We start from the raw sequence: 17,973 nt of genomic DNA, 5'->3' as shown, positions 1-17,973 counted from the left end.
GGCTGGAGCCCGTGGAAGTTTAATTGTGTCACAGCGGATGGAATTCGGATCGTTGGCTTTATGTGACAAACGGGCCCGTAATTCATTACCCAACTTCCCAGTGACGAGCTTCCACATGCTGAAATTCTGCTTACACTGAAACTTCCCAGATGTCCAAATTATGTCATAATTATAACAATTTTCGGTTATTGTGAACCTCTTTCCTCTCCCTGACTCTCTCCACAGATGAGCACACACACTCCAGGCTCTATTTAAAGCAGGATGGGTGGCTGTTGGGATACCTTGGCCAATCCCAACACTCATCAGCCCAATTAAGCCCCAAGAAGCGCTGAGCTCAAAGGACTGAGGGGGGACCACTCAGAGCAGCAGCTCAGCTGCTCCAGCCTCCCTTGGAAAGGCAGGATGAGAGGAACAAACTTCCCGTGCATTCCTGACTTTCCCTGGGTCCCTTTTCAAGCCTATTTTTAGAGTGACCTTTGAGTGCTGCTTTGGGTATTTTTAGGAAGACATTAATTCAAACCATTACGATCCACAGCTGACTGGAAGTGGTGAATCCCTGCTGGGAGAGCAGGTAAACGCCACTCCTGACTCAGAGTTATTAATTGGCCAAGGATAAGGACTAGGATACCTGTAAAGAACCTGCCCTTTGTGTACCTGTGGTAGATAACGGCAGCCTGAGTGAGCCTCTTGCTCCCTGCTCCCTCCCTGCGCAGGATCAGGAAAAGCAGTTCCCTTCCTGGCTTCCAGGAGGGCACACTCAGTATCTTGGGAGATTATTTAGAATGAGTTTTCTGACCTCAACACAACAGCTACGAGAGGAGAGAAAACAAGAAATCCTTGTTATCAAAGACCTCCTTCCTCCAGTATTATCCCTTGTTGATGCTTTGCTACAACAGTGTTGCTACTAAATACATTAATAAAAACTAAGCCCAGATTCTAAGCAGAAGGGCTGGAAATCCAGCAGTGAGACAAAAATGCTCCTTCTCTCATGATCAGGACCAAAGGCTGTGGGTATGTTAGCAAAAAGCAGAAAAAAAAATCATTTCTCCAAGTAAAGAGAGTCCCAAGCCCATCTTTTCCCCTCTGAGGTCACCTGTGCAGGCAGGAGCTGTCACAGACCCAGGGACTGGTGGCTGCCAGTCCCAGCAGGAACGCCATGAGCACAGCTGTGCCCAACAACCACCTCCTCAGCAGGATCCAGTGCCTCGTGCCAGCCCATTTGGGATATTCGGGCCTGTCCCAACCAGTTGCAAGAACCTTTACCCTGAGAACAAACAACTCGGAAATGCCTCCAGCTGCATACCAGGCCTTGGGCCAAGGAGGCAAAGGGCTCCCATCACCCAGCAACCGCCCAGGGCTGGGAGACAGAGGGGTTAATCCAGAGGAATGTGGGATGCTGAGCCAAGTAGGGAGAACAGCATCCTCCTCCCGGCTCCAGCACTCTGCAACCAGAGAACATCTGCCCAAACAAAAGCTGCCTGTGCTGGGGCAGCTCCTTGCAGGTGCTGCAGGATTTCCCAGCTTTGCCGGACGCTCCTGGAGGTGTAGATCCGTCAGTCCCATCCAGACTGACTTGTTCCACGGGTGCAAGATCCAGGACATGCATCTCTGCCCGTTTTTCCACAACTTCATACTCATTTGGCATCAAGTACCTCTCTGAGTTGGTCGCACTTGGTGTTCCTTGACTCCACTGCCCTGTCCCCGTGCCCCTTCAGCACCTCTGAAAACAAAGGTGCCAGAGAATCTGGGAGGGTGCCACATCCCCAGAGCTCCAGGCTCTGCCAGAGCCACGGACAGGTGGCACTCCTGCAGGCACGGCGCTCCACGAGGAGGGAGTGCCACTCGTGGGATACCCACCAGTAGGAGTTGATGATCTTGCAGAAGGCCAGCTCACAGCACATCTTCAGGTTGCCCTGATGTTCGGGGAGGTCCGAAGAGGAACATTTGCTGGGATCCACCTCACAGTTCTCATCTGATTCATACAGTGCCTTGATGAACTCCCCTGTAAAACAGAGTTGGTGATGGGTTTGGAGACACGAGGTGAAGCCTTCAAGCAGCTGTTCCTAAGCCCAGTGCCCGAGCAGCTGCCCGGCAGCCCGTCCCACTGGGGGAAGACAAGAGGGATACAGGAGCACGTGGTGGCCCTGGGGCAGCTCTCCACGTCTCCAAGAGGACCCAGGAGAGCCTGGCAGTCCCTTGGGAGCCCATGAGCACCCAGCACATTCCATGCCTGCTCCCCAGCTGGCAGCGCTGTCCCTGTGGCTCTGGGATGTTGCGCCAGGACTGGGCTGCCCAGCCTGACCCCCTGCACTGGCTCCAGAGGCTCTCCCTCGGGCTAATCCAGGAGGAAGGATGCTGGCAGGCCCTGTAATTGCTGGCAGCACGGCCTGCTACTGCAGCCTGTGCCCTGGTGCTGACAAACCACTGTGATTCACAGGAGAAACAGGTAATTAAAGGAAAGAAACAATTTACTTGGGTTATTTTGAGCTGAACATTACATAAAATGAAATTAAAATATTTCCTTGAGTTTTCCTGTGCTCCTCTTTGCTGCCTCACCTTGCAGAGGCTCACGCTGAGCTGCTCCACCAGCTTCTGCTCTTGTGCCACCTTTCACCCCAGGGTAGCTGGGTACCTGCACTCAGGGTTGGGGGTCAGTCCTTCATCCCAGCAGTGACTGGGGAGATGGGGGACAGGGTAACAGGGACCAGGAGGCAGCGTTTAGCTTGGGTGATATCCTGGGAGAAACGTTTGCTTGGGTTTTCTTCTAATTCCAGTTGGTTTGCTCCTGATTCCTGACTCTCTTGGATTTTCCCATCCTGTTTTTTCCCCCATTCCAATCTGCATTCCTTCCCTATTGCCAAAACAGATTTTAATTACATACTGGAGAGCCTCTCCAGTGTATTTTCAGCTCTGCCAGGGAGCTGTGGAGCCGCTGTGCTCGCCTGCAGGTGATGCCTGCTGTTGTTACCTGGCCCCATCACCTGCTCCACGGTTCCAAGGACAGTGCCACGCTGCCCTGGGGCACCTTGTGACACGCAGGTGATTCATCTGCCTGGGAAAAGGTCACTGAGAACCAGCACCCCGCAGTGAGCAGGAACCCCAGGCTCCTCCTGCACGACATGGAACTGGCCTGGCAGCACTGAGCCCCCAAAAGGCAGTATTGCAAAATCCTCTGACATCCTTCATCTCCTGGCTTTTGAGAGTTTTTATGAGTTATGTACTCACAGACTTGCCTTCAACCAGAAAGCATTACAAGACAGAAATAAATAATATTCTTTCTGCTATTCTTGTGGGCTCTCTGCCTGAATCTGCTCAATTATTCCCCTTTCCTCGAGGTTTTCATTATTATTATTCTCTTAATAAAGTATTTATGCTTCTTTGCTCCTTGCTAAAATTATACAAATCCACTAGCAGGAACCCAACGTACTGAAAAATTTAACACCTCAGTAGAAACTCTGCTCATCCTGCCCTGGGATGTGGATCCAATGGAAGCTCACAGAGCTTCCAAGGCAGCCTCTCCCCATCCTCGTGCTGCATTCCCCGCATGCAGCAATTCCTTCCTGACCTGCCCAGAAGCAGAAGCTTCTAATTATTTTCATTTGCATCAAGAGAAGTATTTTTGGAGCCATAAACAGAGCCGGCACTTGGAAGAAAAAAAAAAATAAAACCACCAGGAGGGTTCCCAGTGCTGGATGATGCAGGAGGCAGCACATCACTGTGACTTGGGAGATCTCATCTGACTGGGGAGCGCTGCAGGAGCCGGGCAGGGGGGGAGAATCAATCAGCCCGTGACAGGCAGCACGGAGACAGAAGCCCTGGCAGGCAGCACAACGCCTTCAACAGCCACTGGTGATCTCCTCTGAGAGCAGAGGAAGGTGCCAGCTCTGCAGTCACCTTCACCTGGCAGCAGGAGCTGCCCACTGCGGCCATGGCCCTGTCCAGGCTCAGAGCTGCTGCCAGGGAAACCCTGCAGCAGGAAAGTGCTGGGGCCTCCGCTGGCCATCAGGGCCCAGGAGACGTCCCCATGCGGCTTGGAGAACTTCTCTGGGTGGCACCTGCCAACGCTCTGTACGTACCTAAGGCATCTTGTAAGTATTTCTGCCCCACCAGCTTCAGGTATTCTTCGATTGCTTTGGTGGCCAGTGTGTTCTCCCTGAAAATGAGATGCTCATTCTCACCACAGCGATCAACTTCAGACATCATCAGGTCAGTCAAGAAATCCTGGAAAGCAAAGCCCACGGTGGGTCACCATGCACTGACACTGGTTCTGCAGAGCTGCAGCTCCCCAGCCCCGACTGCTCCCACCTTGGTGAGACACCCAGGGGACTGGGGGTGCTGCAGGTGATCCTGTGTGAACACACTGCCTCGCCACCTGCCCAAACTTCCTCAGACAAAGAGAAATAACCCTCTGGAGAGCCTCAACTCTTGTACCCCAACCACGCCTCATCCCAGACTCTCACCTGCCTCTCCACTGATGCTTTTTGGCTGCTCCTGTGTCAGCCTCACACTCTGTGGGCAAAACCTTTTCTCTCCTGTTTAAACACGGCTGTGTTTGGTGTCCAACTGCGCTGGCTGCAAACCAGAGTCATGCTCTGATGCCATGAGCTGTACCCAGCTAATGGCTGAGACACAAGCCTCTGATATGCACTGAGATACTCCAATTTCCCATTTCCTCCCTATTCATGGAGATGAACAGCACTGACAGCGCCCATTTTGGGCACGTTCTTGGTCTGATGTGCACACAACCAAATCCATGGGCTGTGATAATCCCTCGTGCTGCAGAGCAATGGAAGGGGCGAGCTGGAGCAGCCCCTGACAGCTGCCCCGGCATCAGTCTGGCCTCAAATGCAAATTCCAGAGGAAAACCAGCGTTTTAGAGCGAGCTCCAGGTGTGCTTCAGCCACGGCACCGACTGAGCTCAGGTCAGGAGCTCCTGTGTGCTGCTGATGCCAGTGTGCTGCAGCCAGGCACCTGCTGATGCTGATACACGTTCTCTGCACTGCTAATGGGCACAGCAGCCCTGCTGGCTTCTCCTGGCTCTGCCAGGTGCTCAGGTGCCACCACCCACCTGAGTGAGGATGGAAGAGGCTGCTGGCACTGTGCAAATCACCCACGTTAACCCTCTGGCTGCCTCCCGTGTAGGAGACAGAGAAACGATGACACATTCACTCACCTCCACAACCAAGGGCACCTTCTTAAACTCCTTTCCGTTAAAACAACATAATCTGCTTGGTAATAACCTTCCACTAAGAAATTCTTCATTTCCCCTGACGGTCCCAGCCTGTTCCTGGCAGGGGCAGCAGGAGCACCCCAGGCTGCCACACAGTGCCCCAGGTGCTGTCCCTGATGTCCCCAAGCACAGCAGAGCTGCCATGGTGCAGCCTGCTCCCGCCCACACCGGGGAGAGGGGACATCAGGTCCCACTCCCTGCCAGTGGCTGGATGGCAGCTTTGCACCAGAGGCAGGTTGCTCTGCTTCATTTTTCACGTTTTCAATTTCATCTCTGCATTGAAAGTTTAATCAAGGTTCAACCAACAGCTTTTCCTGGACCCAAGAGACCAAAATGATTTAATCCACAACACCCTCCATCACTGTGCTCCTGTCCCAGGCAAAGGCCAACCCTGGGGCAGGCAGGTACATCCCTGTGTAAGAGCACAGGAGGAGGGGAGGTGACATCCCTGCAGTGGGATCCCAACGATCCACTGCTCCCACCTTGCCACAAGACCCTCCAAAAAAGCCAGAGGAGGAGCTTTGGGCTAAAAAAAAAAAAGTCACTTCCATTATTTCTTTAGGCAGAAGATGCCCTTCCTCAAATCCTGCTACGTCTGCAATGCTCTGGCAGCTGCAGAGGCAAAAATCCCTCCTGGAAGCAAAGCACGTGCCTCCCTCTGCTATTTTCTCTCATTTTGCCCTTTTTATCAGCCGAGCTGGAATGAAACTTTAAACCTGCTCAAATCCCGTTAGCAGCTATCTGGGTAACTCTATCACCTTTATCTTCCCAGGGCTCTCCCAGGGTACGTTTCAATTCCAAGCCACCGCTCAGGCTGACACAAGGTGCTGATTCTTAATTAGCAGCCGCTGACCTTGGCTTTGCTTGATTCTCTTTCCTGTCACTTTCCCAACATACTAATTATCTCAGGAACACTGAGTTTTACAGCGCCTCTTAGCCAAGTGTTTGCTTTTCCCCCTCTTGTCAGCTGAGCACCGGCTGCTGAGTCCTGGAAACCCAGGGCCAAGTGGGAGCCAGAGTTAATGTGAATTTGGGTGCCGACAGAATTCACTAGAATTTAGAACGAGGCAAGATTCCATGGTAGGACTCAACACAAAGCCCGAAAAGATCCCCTGGAAATCTCTGCTGCTGTTATTATTCCCTGTGGAGCATCTGCAGCTCAACAGCTGGGAAAAGGACCGTCTCCAAAGTGGAAAGGAAAGCTGCCTAAGCCCCAGAGAACTCCATTACGGCACAGCACCCAACGCTGAGGAGTAACACTGCAGAATCTGGCCTTGCAACTGAGCAGGGAAAGAGAGCCAGGACACCCTGCAGCATCGCAGGGGTCAGGATTCTCCCTGCCCCTGCAGGTCTGGGCTGCAGAGCCTCCAGCTGGGCTGCAGGAGCTGGCCCTGGGATGTGCTGGGGGCCACAGTTCCCCCAGGCAGCGTCCTTGGGCGAGTTCCTGTGCAGGGACTGCTCTGGGCAGCTCCACGAGCCGTGGGTCACTTCCCGTGACATCCTGACATTTCTGTCCCAGGGACATCGGCCAGACCTTCACTGCCTCCCTTCCCTCCACACCAAAAAGCCACGTCGGCTCTGCATCACACTTCTGCTATCTCTGCCTGAAGTACTCCAGCAGCCAGCACTCAGAAGACACAAACGGAATGCAAATACTTGTGGAATCCCTCCGGGGGCCTCACTCACCCACATACAAGGTCCTGAATAAAATGCAATAACTAAAGCCAATAAAACTCCCTGTTTCTGAGCAGCAGAGATCAGCAGGGGGTTGTTTTCAGTTAGGGCCCCTGGCAATGGAAGAAAATAAGATGCTTTATTTCATTACATGGGAGTCGAGAGGGGAAGGAAGAGGTCTACAGTCAAAATTAAGGGCTGTGGCAGTGCTCTTCAGGCTTGTTCCCATGTTTATTTTAAGGCTTTTTGCTTCAGACTGGACGGATCTGAACCTGTGCGACCCCGGTAGCTGCACATATGCTGATAAAGAAGAGCAATTCATAAATAAATAAATCCAGAGCATGGCAGCACAAGGCTGCACTGGTCTCCACTCCGCACACAGAGCAGGCTGTGCTGTTCCAAGGCAGCTCCTCCCGATGCAGGCAGGAGCTGGCAGCCCCGGTCCCTGTGCCTGGGGGTGGCACTGGCGCTGCCCGGCCCTGCAGAAGGATGAAGCCAGCTGGGAGCCTGGCAGGGAGCAGCAGCACTTCCAAGGGAGCTGACGAGCAACACGAGTCTTGTAGGACGTGTCCTGTCCAAATCCAGGAAGGATTCTGCACTTTGCCACCCCAGGAAGGTCCTCCCAGCCCAGCCTCTCGGGGATGTGTAGAGCTGGAGCACGTGCGGTGCCAGGGAGCTGAGGGCACCCAGGGCCCCACACTGCCCCTGGCAGGCTCAGACCCCTGGGCTGGAGCTGATCATCGCTGCTGTCGTAACTGACTGATGGGCAGATTGACTTTGAAATAATAAGGTTCTCCAAATCACAAGCCTGATTAATAGGATTGACTTAACCTTAAGAGGATTGAATTGATAAAGGTAATAAGATTATTGCTTATTTCCAAGACCAGCTCAGAGTCCAGCTGGGCCCTTGTGCAAAGGTGAAAAGCCCCAGTGGTCGGTAGGGCTGCAGGTGGAGCACTGGGACACACCCACGGGGGAGGGAACTGCGGCACAGGAGGATGCAGAGCAGGGAAAGGACCCCAGCCCTAAGTTCTCGACTCTTCCATCACACAGTTCCTCTGAGGATCTGCTCCAGACACTTCCCTGCCAGGAAACAGAGTGATGTTCCCTCCTTCGAAGCCTGGAACTCATCCATGGCACTTCTGGCCTTTCCCAGTTCTCCTTGGGAAAAGGTGGAGAATGGCGATGTGAGGGTTAACTCCGTGTGAACCTGTGTCCATCACCCTGCTCAGGGAAATAAGCAAAGCTGAGGGAACACACACTTTCCACAGCCCTGTGTGGTGTCTGCAGGTCCCGAGCCCTGACCCAGCCCTGGCTCTGCCACGGAGCAGATCCGCACGGGGGGAGCAGCTCCATCTGCCCAGCTGAGGCGCATCCTCACAGCACAAACAAACAGGGACACATGTTTATTCCTCACTCCATTCCCAACACCATAAATATTTATTTCCAGTGAGCAGCTGGTTAGTTAGAGCTTTGTCTAATGCTGGGTTTGATCTACCAGAGCTCTGGACAACAGAAGTTTTTTGTATATTTATGGTCATGAACTGAGCTCTGGGAGCCCTAAGACAGCCCTGGAACAAATCTAAGCATGGGAAATATTCCGGAAACATCAGAAGTCCGTTGGGAAGGATGCAGCCACCTATCCACACCCACATCACAGGGGCCACACCAAGCCCTGTAAGGCAGGACTGAGCGCTCCTGGTGACCCAGCCCTAGCAGCAGAGCTGCTTTATGACTTTGCGTCTTTCCTCCGTGGGCTGCAAGACATTGAAAGCCATCGGGCATCTCCGCATCCTTACAGGGAACAAACGCTTCATCAGTGCTCTCAGCACCGAGGTGAACACAGGCAACAAGTGAAGGACTGAGCTGAGGGGCCACATCTCTCTCTCAACCACCAAATATCCTCTTTCAGCCTTTCCTGCCATAGGAGACAGGGAATATCTGTGCGCCGAGAGCCGATGGAGCACTGATGGCTCTCAGAGCCCTTCCAGCAGGCTGGGGCAGCTCCCTCCCTGAGTGCCTGCACTCCAACCTTATCAAAAGCCTCTTGCCCTCCCTCCAGCCGCCGCCTTGGCAGCTGCCCAGGGCTTGCCCCGTGCACACCAAGGCAGCGCTGCAGGGATGAAGTCCTGCCCTTTCCCACAGAGATCAAGGGAAGCGCGGACTTGGACTCCAGAGGGGACTCTCTGCTTTCATGCTCCACCTTTTAACCTGCTGTCACACAGCTACGCAGCCCGGAGGAAGCAGCAGCAATTTTTTTTAGGGAAAAAAATTCAGCTACAGCCCTCGTCCCCCTCGCACCTGCAGGCCCAGGTGTTCTGCCCACCCCTGGCGGGAGGGACTCTGGGTTTTGGCAGCCCCAGGTGACCACAGCTGGCTGGCGGGGTGTCCCTGGGTGTGGGTGAGGATGTGTCCACAGGGACACCGGTGGCTGGGACCCGGCTGTGTCCGGCACGTGGCACTGTCACACCTCTCCTGCCCCCGAGCCCCGGGCAGACACCCGCACCCGAGCCCGGCCTCATGAAGGGATTACCCCGTATTTACAGCAAATCGCCGCAGGAAAACAGGCCCTGAACACGGCACAACAGCAATTAGCTGCTAACGAGTCTTCCAGGATAATCTACTGGACACTTGTCTCGCAGTAATTGCTGCTTTAGCTCCAGCAGCCAAGAGCCCCAAAGCCCCCTTTCTCAGAGAAAGCAATCGGTGGCTGCCCATGGCCACGGCTGCAGGGCAGGGGGATTTGAAGGGCTCACTGGGGTGCACCCACATCCCCCCCCAGCAGGGCTCAGGGGATGCCTGCTTCTCTCATTCATTATTTTTCTACCTTTCTGCTGCTTTTCTCTCTCCCTGCCTGTCCAGCCCAGGATGCACCACCTGGTTCCCATGCTCCAATAACTCCTGTTGCTCCGACGGCTCCCCAAACCCTGCGCTAATGCTGATGGCAAATGACAGGCAGGGGAAGCAGAAGCTCCATTTTAGGGGAAAAGTCATCAAGTCTGTTTACTGTTTGCTGCGTCCCCTGTGTAGAGCCTCTGGGATCTCAGGCACCGATGCAGACACGTCTGGAAACACACTTGCTCTCTCTGGAGCCTCTCCAGCACTGAGAGGCAGAGAAAAAACGCTGCAGCAGTGACAATCACTCTCAGCCATGCCCACACATGATCCATGGTGATTAAGACTGGGATGACACTGGAAGCCTTTTGCACCGGAGCCAGGTAAGCCGTGGACAGGGTCTTTCGTGGCAATGTTATTCCCACAAAGCCCTGGCACCGGAGCTGCAGGAGCCACAGTGAGGGGCAGCAGAGCCGCTGGAGCCAGCACAAGGCAGGAACCGGGTGCTGACAGCTCTGGAGCCCTGGAACAAGGAGTGAGCAGGGACACCAGGCACAGCTCCTCGTGGAGCCACAGCGTTATTCCACACAGGAGCACGGTCCTTCCCTGCAACTCCCGGGGTCAGGAGGCTTTAATGGAGCTATTTATTTTCTCTGCTGCTGCAACAGCAGGCCCCCGGCTCCCAATCCTCTCACAGTGAGCTTTGCCTGCCTTGAACTAGATCAGGAGGCAAAGCCACTTCCCTGCCCGACAGATGGTAACTCAGCCTAATCCACGAGCCCGGCCACGGGCCCGGCAGCAGCGGCAGCTGCCGAGGAGGCAGAGCCTTGTGACTGCCCCTCAGGTGAGGAGCTCGTGTCACCTCAGCACTGCAAAAGCTTTGGACATCTCGCCCTTCCCCAGTTCTCCCCTGCAGAGCGCAGGGAGATGGTACCGGAGAAAAGCAGAGACGCTCTAACTCGTGCAGCCCTGGCACGGGCAGTGCCCGCCGTGGCCGTGCCAGGCCACCAGCGATGGGGGATGCTCCGCAGCAGGGCATTCCAGCTCTGCCCACCCTGCCTGCTCCCTCACGGGTCACAGCCAGGAGGAACGGCCACTCTCTGCCTCCTGCCCACGCCTGGCAGGGCATTCCCAGCCGGCAAGGAGGCTCAAAGTGGTCCACAAAGGCTCGACTTCCACCACGTGCAGGTCGGTGGCATCAACCCCCAACGAGCACTGCCAGGGGAGCAGCCCTGGACTCCTTTCCCAAAGCAGCAGGACAGACCCTGCAGACCAAGAGCAGATCCAGAGACGTGCATGCCTGCAGGCTCTTTGGTCTGGAATTCTGCAGAGGCTGCTCACTCCTGTTCAGCTTCCCCTGTGCAGGGTGCTCAGCACGGAGGGAGCAGAGCAGGGAACCCGCTGGGCTCCCCAGAACACCCAGCACACACAGGCTGCACAGCTCAGGCCAGCACTGCTTACATTCCAGCCTGGAAAACTGCCTTCTTGCTTACTTTCACAACTGTGCCTGTTTATACAGAAAGAGCCCGGCCCCTGAGCCTCCAGAAGGAGAAGAGTGCAGGAAAGTGTCTCAGTTGGTGCCTCGTGGTCCCAACAACCTCTCCGCTAATTAAGCAACTCGTGCTGTGCGTGCTACCGACTTGTTTACAACCAAAAGAAAACCCGAGCATACCAACAACTGGCCTGAAGCCCAAGTGGCGAGTTTTCCCACCCCAAGCGCAGAGCCTGCTCCCGGCAGTGTCTGCGGGGACGCTGCAGAGGGCACAGGGTCCTACCTTGGCCTTGCCCGTGCTCTGCAGGATGTGCACCAGCGCCGACGCCATCTCCTCCTTGTTCTTCACGCTCAGCGAGGGCTCCAGCACGGAGCACAGCACCATGTAATTGTTGGTGATGTACTCAGCAAATTCCTTGTACATCTCCATGGGAAGGATGCTCATGCTCTGGTAGCGGGCCTTGATGCGGATCATGGGCCCCGGGGACTTGCCCTTGCCGGGGTTGGGGCTCACCACTGGGTACCACTTCTCCACAAACTGCCGGCCCGTCACCGAGCTCACGGGGATGTTCACCTGCCCAATGAAGTTGGTCTTGTCCTTCTTCTTCTTCTTGTCGGTCTCTTTGTATAAGTGCACAGTAACGTTTTTGAGAGATGGGAGGTTGTTAAATTCAAAGTGCTCCCCCCAAAAGACGTTATCAGTTTTCAATTTACAGGTAGTTCGTGCATAAAGAACGTCATCCAGGCATAATTCACACAAGTACTTTTTCTTAGCTGGCAGGTCCTTGGCTTCAATAATCCATAACTTTAACATATTCTCTACCCTTCTGCTGTTGTCCTGAAAAAAAAGAGGCAAAGGAAAAAAGGTCAATAAAAAAACCCAAAACCCCACAAAGCCAAGCACAACAAAAAACTGGAGATATGAATTAATTCTTTCGGATGTGCTAAATGAGCGGAGGCTTAATTACACTTTATTTTAAGGAAATACTGGCTCTCAAGAATTTGCATAATAACACTACTTATGTTAATTTTCCAAAATATCATCGTGCTCTCCATGTCTGTTGGTGCCAATTAATATAAGGAACAAGGGAGATAAAACCCCTCCAAATCATAAATGTAGCATTTCCCATTCCCTGCCAAGAGGGCCTCTGAAGAATCCAAAAGAACCTCACCGGTCCTGAATGGTCTGTGCAAAGCAGAAGCTGTGACAGGTATCTCACAGCCTCCTCTTTTTTCAGCACTGAGTTCATGGTATTTCCTGTGACACAGCAACACCCAGGGATCACCTCATCCACGTGGGAATGCCACCACCAATGGCAGGGAAAAAGCTGTTTGTAAAACCTCACCGTGTTTTAGGGCAGAAGTCCAGAGCACCCAAGTTAAACGCTGAGAGGAACCATGGGAGAGGACATCCCATGGGAGAACCATGACAATTCAGAGACAGAAATCTGCCTTGGATATCTTTTAAACAATAAGAGAGCCAAGAATACCGTGGATCTTTCAGAGCTCCCTCGTGATGCTGACCTCATCCTGCAAGAACATCCAGGGGGATTTGCTGCAGGAGTGGCTCCAAAGACAAAGCACTGGCAGCTGCACCACTGCTGGGATTCTGCAAACCCTGTTTTGTTTGGAAAGCCCTCAGTGAAACAGCAGCCACGGCTCACTCTGCTCAGCCCAGGAGTCTGGGCAGGAACATTTCTGCTGGAAGTCCACAGCGGGATACTGTAGGCTCAGGAAGTACACACGGGAACTGCACAAGAACACTGAATTCCTGACAGAAATATCAAGTCAGATACTGGGAGTTTATTGTCTGTGAGCTCAAACAAAGATGGAAAGTCAGCCACCAGTTACTGCAGGTTTTGAGATGACGGAAACACTTCCAAATGGATTTCCACTCAACACTGCACCTTGGAGCCATAGCGACATGCCCAGCCCCAGCTCACATTCCCAGGAGATGTCTCCTGCTAAGTGTGACCACACGAGCCTCACGCAGCCCTCTCAGGTCAGGATCACCAGGAAAAGCCCTTGGAAAGCACTGGAGCCACTGAACCCCACTAGGGGAACGTGCCAGAGGCAGAAGGCCACCTCTCCCCTCCGTTGCTCACACTCTGAGATTGCAGGAAATCTTTTATTCTGACACTTGGCACCGTGCTGGGAACAACAAACTCTGAGACTGAGGGCCCCTTTGGAACCCCCCAGGCCTGGAGTGAATTAGTGTGCACAGCCAGGAGCAGTTCACAGGATCCCATCGTTTGTGTCATCTCTGACCAGCAGAAGATGACTTGGTTGAGCTCATCAGCTGTGGAATCCTGCACTAATCCTGACCAATCTTAGCAGCCAACTCCAGCACGGCAGGGAAGGAGCAGCTGTACGTTTTATTTTAGGATGTGCTTAGTCTTAGTGGGCCATAAAAATGCATATTGGGTGTCCCTGTGTTCTGGTGAAGAGAAGGATTTGTTCCTGTAAATCCCAGGAGATGACTCTGCACCTCGACTGGCTGCAGAAGGGAAAGCTGCCTCTGAAAACGGACATCTGAGCTCCTCCACCCCTAAAGCAGACTGTCAGGAGCTGACACGTGAGCTCCTCGGACTGTGCAGCCTTGTGACTTTGCTGGCAGCCACCCGACATCTGTCCCACGCCTTTTGGGAGGTGAAAGTCCCATGGAAGTGGCAAGAACCATCAGTAACAGCAACACTGACGATTCTTCAGGTGCGGTCAATTCTTAGCGAGAGCTGAAGCAGCGCGTGCCGAGAAGAGAGGGGAAGGAACAATTGCCGCTTGTCTGTAAATATAACTGCGGAAGAAAGCAATATGGAAAAAGGCTGACCCAGAGTTCCACTTACTCACTCCACTGACAATACGTGCCCTGCTGCTCCCACGCACTGGGCTATAAAATGCAGTAACGAGGAACTGAACTAGAGCAGAGGCAATTCCTCACAGCCACTACCTTGTTGGGGTGCACGGCACGCCGCAGGTTCTCCATCCATTTATCTCGCTCTGCTGCCGAACGACACGAGAAGCACTTACTTCCTGATGAAGTTGTCACCTACAGGGAAAGGAACAGGATTATGTCTTGACCAGCATACTGCAGAGTGTGGCTGGGAGGAGAGGGGGGCTTAGGGAAGATGCTAGTGGATTTTATTTTTTTTTTCTTTTTCGAAGTAAACAGCTTTACCCAAGCATGAAGCAACAGCCCCCAAGGCTGGCGGAAAAACAGGACGACCCTGTATGTCACAGAAATAATCATAGAAGCAAATTCCAATTACTTCTCCTCTTCCACACCAGAAAACACTAGATAATGGGCCCCATGCATGTGATGCTTTAAACCACCAAGTTCCACAACTGAGAGAGTGCAAATCCTTAGATGAACTAAAGATAAATTGGAACTCTGAGTGGTTACTTGGCATTCCTCCAGGCTCAGCCCAAAGCCTGTGACAGTAACAACCCATTCCTTGTTTGCAGCAGAACACGGGGCTGGAAAAGGCTGCTTTCCCACCTTCCCCCTTTGTGTCCTGCTGCTCCTGGAGCCCTTGCTGGGAAGATCATGGGGACAGTCAGTGCACGCCACTGCTGGCTGTGGTACAGCTCGTCCCAGCTCATGGCCCAGCCGGGGCACTCAGAGCTCACAGCTGGGGAGAACCAGGGGGGCTTCCCAACCTGGACACTGCTGGAAGAGCTGCTGAGCCCTCCTCTCACCTCCCACACTTCCAGGTTCATCCCAAGGGATTTTCTGCAGTATTTGTGTGACTTTCTCTGGCCCTTGGGAGTTCATGGCCAGGGTTTAACAAACACACTCACGGCAGGGACATTTCCAGAGGTGCAAGCGCCCCTTTGTGCCTCGTCACATTCCTGCTATCCCCAGGAAACTCAATCCTGCCGAGCCCATGGAAGCACCACTGTCTGGCAGCCCGGAATGACAGGCACCAACACATCCCTGAGCTCCCACACCAAACTTCCCTGGCATCGAAGCCAATAGGTCCCTGCTCCTCACACGCAGATATTCCCCAAGCTGCCACCCAGCTCCCTGCCCTTTGCATTTGCCTTTGTCCAGCAATGTTCACCATGTGCAGCTCTGCTGGGAGGCTGAATGGACCTGGCTGGTTCTTGAAATAACTCCCACTGAGCTTCATTTCCGCCAGTCTCAACCTGCAGAGTTATTTGTGAGTGCTTTATCATCTCCCAGTGTTTGTGTTTACACGCTGTGCACTGGGTTATCAGCTTCTGGGAGACACAATCTCCTTTAATTTCATGTATCTCCCAGAAGCCCAACCTGTTCCTACAGCAGAGCTGGCACTCGCTAAGATTTGTCATTAGCAAACCTCAGTGGTAAGTTGCACACATCCCTTCCTTTGAACACAGACCGGGGCAGAATGAGAAGAGGCCTGTTCTGTCTTTACATAGAAACGCAAACAATCTCCCAACTCTTGATATTCCAGACAGAATATCTTCCTCCTTCAGACAGACACTCTCCCAGTCCTTGCACGCTTTTGCACTCTGCCTGTAAAACCCATTCTGTGGAGCACGAGCTCTGCTGTAGTTCCAAGAACAGACTCCATACTAGCAGGCACAGCAGTGTGATCTTCCCAGCATCCTTTCACGCTCCAGACTCTTTCCAGCTTCTTCCAAATCCCCCAGGACAAACGCCTCCTGCCTCATCTCCTCTCTGCTGCTGCCCATGCTCCTGGTTACCTCCATCCCTGACAGTCCTGTGTATTTTCTTGCCACACTTAGGTAAACACATGCATTATCGTGGCCAAACTCATTACTCAATTCTAAACCAATTAGAAATTGATCTTTCAAAACCTAAAAAAAAAACCCTGTAACTGTCACACTGAAGTGGGAGAAGGGGAAAATCATGTGTCAGATAGGAAGTGTGTCTTGGTCTGATGGGGGCTGAAGATCACATCTGCCATGTGTGACCAAAAATGTGATTTCCCCCTGATCTGCAATCAGATCCCAGCTTTGAGTTCTGACTTAAACATCATATGGCATTAATGATCTTCATGAGATATTAATCAGCTTTATAAAGAGAATATTCTGGTCTCATCAAGATTTTGGACATGCTGGCATGCTGTTAATGTACAGGACAAACTCAATTAATAAAACTCATTAATTTCTGAAACGTTACTTTTCCTTTTCATTATCCCCAGTCCTCGGATGGGTGATCTGCTCAGATAAAATCCTGTCTTTTAAAGACAGTCCTAAGGTACAGGGTGGCTTCACCTGAAGGGACTTGAACGGAGTAAGAGGGGATGATCAGTGAGCACTGAAGGCGCTCACTCAGTGCCCGGAGGATTTTCCAAGGAGCAGCCAGGGCTCAGCTGCACCCCAGGCCCCGCAGCAGCTCCAGGCAGCCAAAGGGCCACGCCAGCAGTGGCCAACGTTTGCACAGCTGGATCAAATTTAGCGCTGCTAAATTTAGCTCCGCTGAATTCTCCCTTGCTGAGGCAAGGCCAGGATGAGGCCAGCAGGCTCAGTTGTCCTGGAGCAACCACAGTTTGTCTTTCCCCCTCAGCTGTGTCCTGGGACAGCTCAGGCATGAGTGAGCAAGGGGACAAGGCTTTGGTCTGCCAAGACCTAAGAGAGCCCCTCGGCCCAAATGGCCCTGCCTGGCCCAGGACCCCCCAAAAACCAGGGCCAGGAACATCTCTGGGAGCCTCTGGCACTGGCTGAGGTGCCCACTGTGTATTTAGCACACGCAGCACGTGCAGTGGCACGGGATGATTTGCTGACTGAGGAGTCTTGCAAGGAGAAAGATGATGCTGAGTAATTTAAAAAAAAAAAAAAAAAATCAATGAAGGAAACAAGTAAATACCGACTGCCAAGTACTCAGCAAGTGAGAAAAAAAAGCAAGTTTCACAAAACTAAGTAAGCAGAAAAAGCCAAATGCAGCCAGTGGAAAAGCCCTGCCCTGGTGCTGACTGCGCTCCCTGGCAGAGCTGAGCGGAGCAGGGCCCAGCACGTCGTAATGCAGGCTGGTGGAGATAGAAGGGAGGAACAATTCCCTGCACCTTCATCCACCAGCTGCCTCCCAACGAGCCGCTTGGTTGTTTTCCACTGCAGATGGCTTTGGCACCTCTCGCTTTTGTCTCCGTCTGGGTGTGCTGCCAGTTCCTCTCCAAACCCGCTCTCCTCCATCTGCAGCCGTGTCAGATCCCCGGGCCGGCTCCAGGGGGAGGGAGGAGCTGTGGCAGGTGAGCCCCGGTGGCCAGGGGCCAGCTGGGGACGGCACCGTCCCTGCCCGGCCACCCCGGGGCCGGGGCAAGGCTGGCACTGCCCAGCCACAGCTTCATGCCCAGCTGGAGGCAGCAGCTCGGCCTGTTCCCAGCGCAGCTCCCCAGGGGACAGGGATGAGGCAGCACCTTCCCCACCCACGGCACCCACACCACCTGGGCTCCCTCCTCCCTGTGACCCTGGCTGGGCTGCTTTTCCAGGACATGCCCTGAGCTCCTTCGTGTCCATCGGTGATACCCAAGCGCTGTGCGGGCACTGCCCGGCCCCCAGCAGGGATCCCAGGAGACGGGCAAACTCACCCCAGAGCTGAGCTCACTCCCAGCTTGGAGAGGCTCTCAGGAGACACGAGACCAAGGCGCTGACACCAAGTGCCATTTAGCTCTCACCTCGGTCCCTCCCGCTGGAGCTTGTTGGTGAGCAGCCACCAGTGACAAATCAATGTCCCTGTTGTTTCCTGGCATCCTCCCTCTCCTCTGCAGGGTTTGCAGAACAGCAATTAACGCGTTCT

General features: G+C 53.5%; 1 protein-coding gene across 13 annotated transcripts in view; it reads right to left on the bottom strand.

The window, feature by feature from the left end:
• DAB2IP (DAB2 interacting protein) overlaps positions 1 to 17,973 on the bottom strand; it is a 159,922-nt gene that overhangs the window by 17,787 nt on the left and 124,162 nt on the right. For all 13 annotated transcript variants that reach the window (XM_066201077.1, XM_066201076.1, XM_066201079.1 and 10 more), the window contains 4 exons: positions 14,179 to 14,277; positions 11,515 to 12,069; positions 4,077 to 4,221; positions 1,858 to 2,002 (listed from right to left, as the gene is read on the bottom strand). In XM_066201077.1, coding sequence (XP_066057174.1) covers positions 1,858 to 2,002; positions 4,077 to 4,221; positions 11,515 to 12,069; positions 14,179 to 14,277 — 944 coding nt within the window. The remainder of the gene's footprint in view (positions 1 to 1,857; positions 2,003 to 4,076; positions 4,222 to 11,514; positions 12,070 to 14,178; positions 14,278 to 17,973) is intronic.

The sequence above is a fragment of the Chamaea fasciata genome, unplaced genomic scaffold, assembly GCF_029207755.1.
Source record: "Chamaea fasciata isolate MVZ Bird 193981 ecotype frontalis unplaced genomic scaffold, bChaFas1.0.hap1 SCAF_20, whole genome shotgun sequence".
Taxonomy (NCBI): domain Eukaryota; kingdom Metazoa; phylum Chordata; class Aves; order Passeriformes; family Sylviidae; genus Chamaea; species Chamaea fasciata.
Note: the sequence above shows the minus strand (reverse complement) of the source record. Positions and strands in the feature narration are given on the sequence as shown.